The following is a 2123-nucleotide window of genomic DNA, read 5'->3' as shown; positions in this document are numbered from 1 at the left end:
AGGGAAGCACTTTCTGAAGACTTGTTAAAGATGAAGCAACATTTGATACTTTATAGCCGACAGGTGCAATAGCATCTTGTGTGCCTCAGGGACACATAAGAGGTCACATATGCTTACCATAGCTGGTGCTAATCCTTCCCCAGTTGTGCTTATTCCTGCCAGTTCTCTGATCCGTACAGGGTAGGTTGCGAGACCAGTGATTTCCAGCATCAAACACTCTTTTAGGCTGCATCTGTCAGTCAGCCTGGGAGACTGATCAGTAGAAAGAGCCTCTGCCACTTGATACTGAGGAATGTGCAGCTGACCCATCCAAAGTGACTATTTTGTCTCATGATGGCAATTTATTATTCCTGGGATTGTATCAAAAAGTTCTTTCTAACTGCGAAATTACTCACCACTTATTCAGATGACAGAGAAAAAAAGTTTCCAAATAACTTACAGGTGAAAATGACCGTACATATGAGACAATATAAAGTTACAAAGCAAGGGACTTTTTAAGAAAAGGTATTTTGCTGGGTGACCATATCCCTGCTTTGTCGGTACTAAGACTAAGATTTACACATCTGGTTAGGATCCTGCACTGTCTCCCGTTTGTTAAGACAGCTTTTCAGAAACAGTGGCTGAAAATGAATAGTCAAAGTAGGACTGATTAAGTAGCCAATTATCAGCTCTTGCTCCTTTGTTAGGATTATTTCAGAATGTGTTTATTTTGAACTCACCTGGAAACTATGCCCACAAAAAAAAAGGGGGGTGGGGGGTGGATGCTTTTGCAAAATAAAGAGCCGAGTGGCATTATCTATGATCGAAGATAATTCAGCCTAAGAAAGGCCTTCTCCAGACCTAATGACATATTATGGATGGCTCTTTTGTTTCCTCAGCAGTAAACAGGGGGCATACTGTGGCAAGCCTACATGATACAAACTGATATGATTTTAGAGTCCAGTGCACTATGGCCTATACAATTGCTCAAATCGACAGTTATTACTTTAGTAATTCAGTTATTTACTCTAGTGTTTGGAGTACTCAGCAACTGCTTTCTATTTAGAAGAGTTCAGGACATCTGGGAGTTAGTTTGTAGTTAAAACTTTTAAAGGGATCTATTTAGATATGAAGATACAAAAATTTAGATTTCTACAGGTGTCTGCATTTTTGTGCAGGTGTCTATTGATTCAATGGGTAGGTGTAAAATTCCCTGTTTTGAAGAATGTCATGTCTAAAGTGAAGGGGGTGAGGGGGAGAGGACATTTTAGTACCTTCCTTTTTCAGATTGAGAACTGAGGAACCGAGGAATTACAGTGTCTCTCCCAAGACTGCAGAGTTTTTATCTGGCAGACAGTGATGAATAATGGGAAAACAAACTACGTTTTTTATCCAACTGCAAAAGCCCCAAGCTAGCTCCAAAGGAGAAAGGCTAACTACAGCTGAATATAGTTTGTATACAGTTGAAAAATGATAAAGGACAACTTTATTCTAACAAAAGCCAGGGCAGAACTACCTACAGAATGTTTCTAACAGTGGGATATGCATTTAAGAATAGCGGTACACTAAAGACATTAGCCTGTATACAATATGTAAAGAGGGGAAAAGGAGAATAAAATTAAAATATACTTGTCTCAATGTATTCTCTTCTTCCTTCCATACCACCTTTGTTGATTTTCCTTTTTTCTCCAGTCAAACCCAAAAGGAAATGTCAGCAGCCTTCTGTGTAACACAGCCAGCACTAAACACTTTCCACTTAGCAAACAAGTGGCTGATTTATTTAGGTAAGGTCTCCTCAATGGCTCGACTTCTTATCAGAGGCGGCCCTGACACCCTGCCTTACCTCCCGCTTCACACACGCTACCCGTAGCCGGCCTGAAGACACCTCCGCCAACCCGCAGGGCCTGGACGTCGCAGGCAGGTGCGAACCCCGGACAACTACCTGCTCTGCCCCGCCTTGAGACGCCCCCCGAGAAGAAGCAAGGGGAGGGAGCTGTAAACTGAACCCGTTGAGACAAGAGGCGCGGGAAGAAGCGAGGATCCTGGCGAGGCTGGGGGCTGCCTCCCACCCCACCTCCCGCGGCACTTACCGAGGCAGAGGAGCGCGGCCATGGCCGGCCGCTGGCGGCTGCAGCTCCGCGCCG

General features: G+C 44.0%; 1 protein-coding gene across 1 annotated transcript in view; it reads right to left on the bottom strand.

The window, feature by feature from the left end:
• Positions 1-2091, bottom strand: part of GFRAL (GDNF family receptor alpha like) — a 16623-nt gene extending 14532 nt beyond the window's left edge. The window contains exon 1 of the mRNA XM_010144989.1: positions 2070-2091. Within this exon, the coding sequence (XP_010143291.1) occupies positions 2070-2091 (22 nt within the window). The remainder of the gene's footprint in view (positions 1-2069) is intronic.
• Between the last annotated feature and the right edge of the window lie 32 nt (positions 2092-2123).

The sequence above is a fragment of the Buceros rhinoceros genome, unplaced genomic scaffold, assembly GCF_000710305.1.
Source record: "Buceros rhinoceros silvestris isolate BGI_N320 unplaced genomic scaffold, ASM71030v1 scaffold13021, whole genome shotgun sequence".
Taxonomy (NCBI): Eukaryota; Metazoa; Chordata; class Aves; order Bucerotiformes; family Bucerotidae; genus Buceros; species Buceros rhinoceros.
This window is presented reverse-complemented; position numbering and strand designations above follow the sequence as displayed.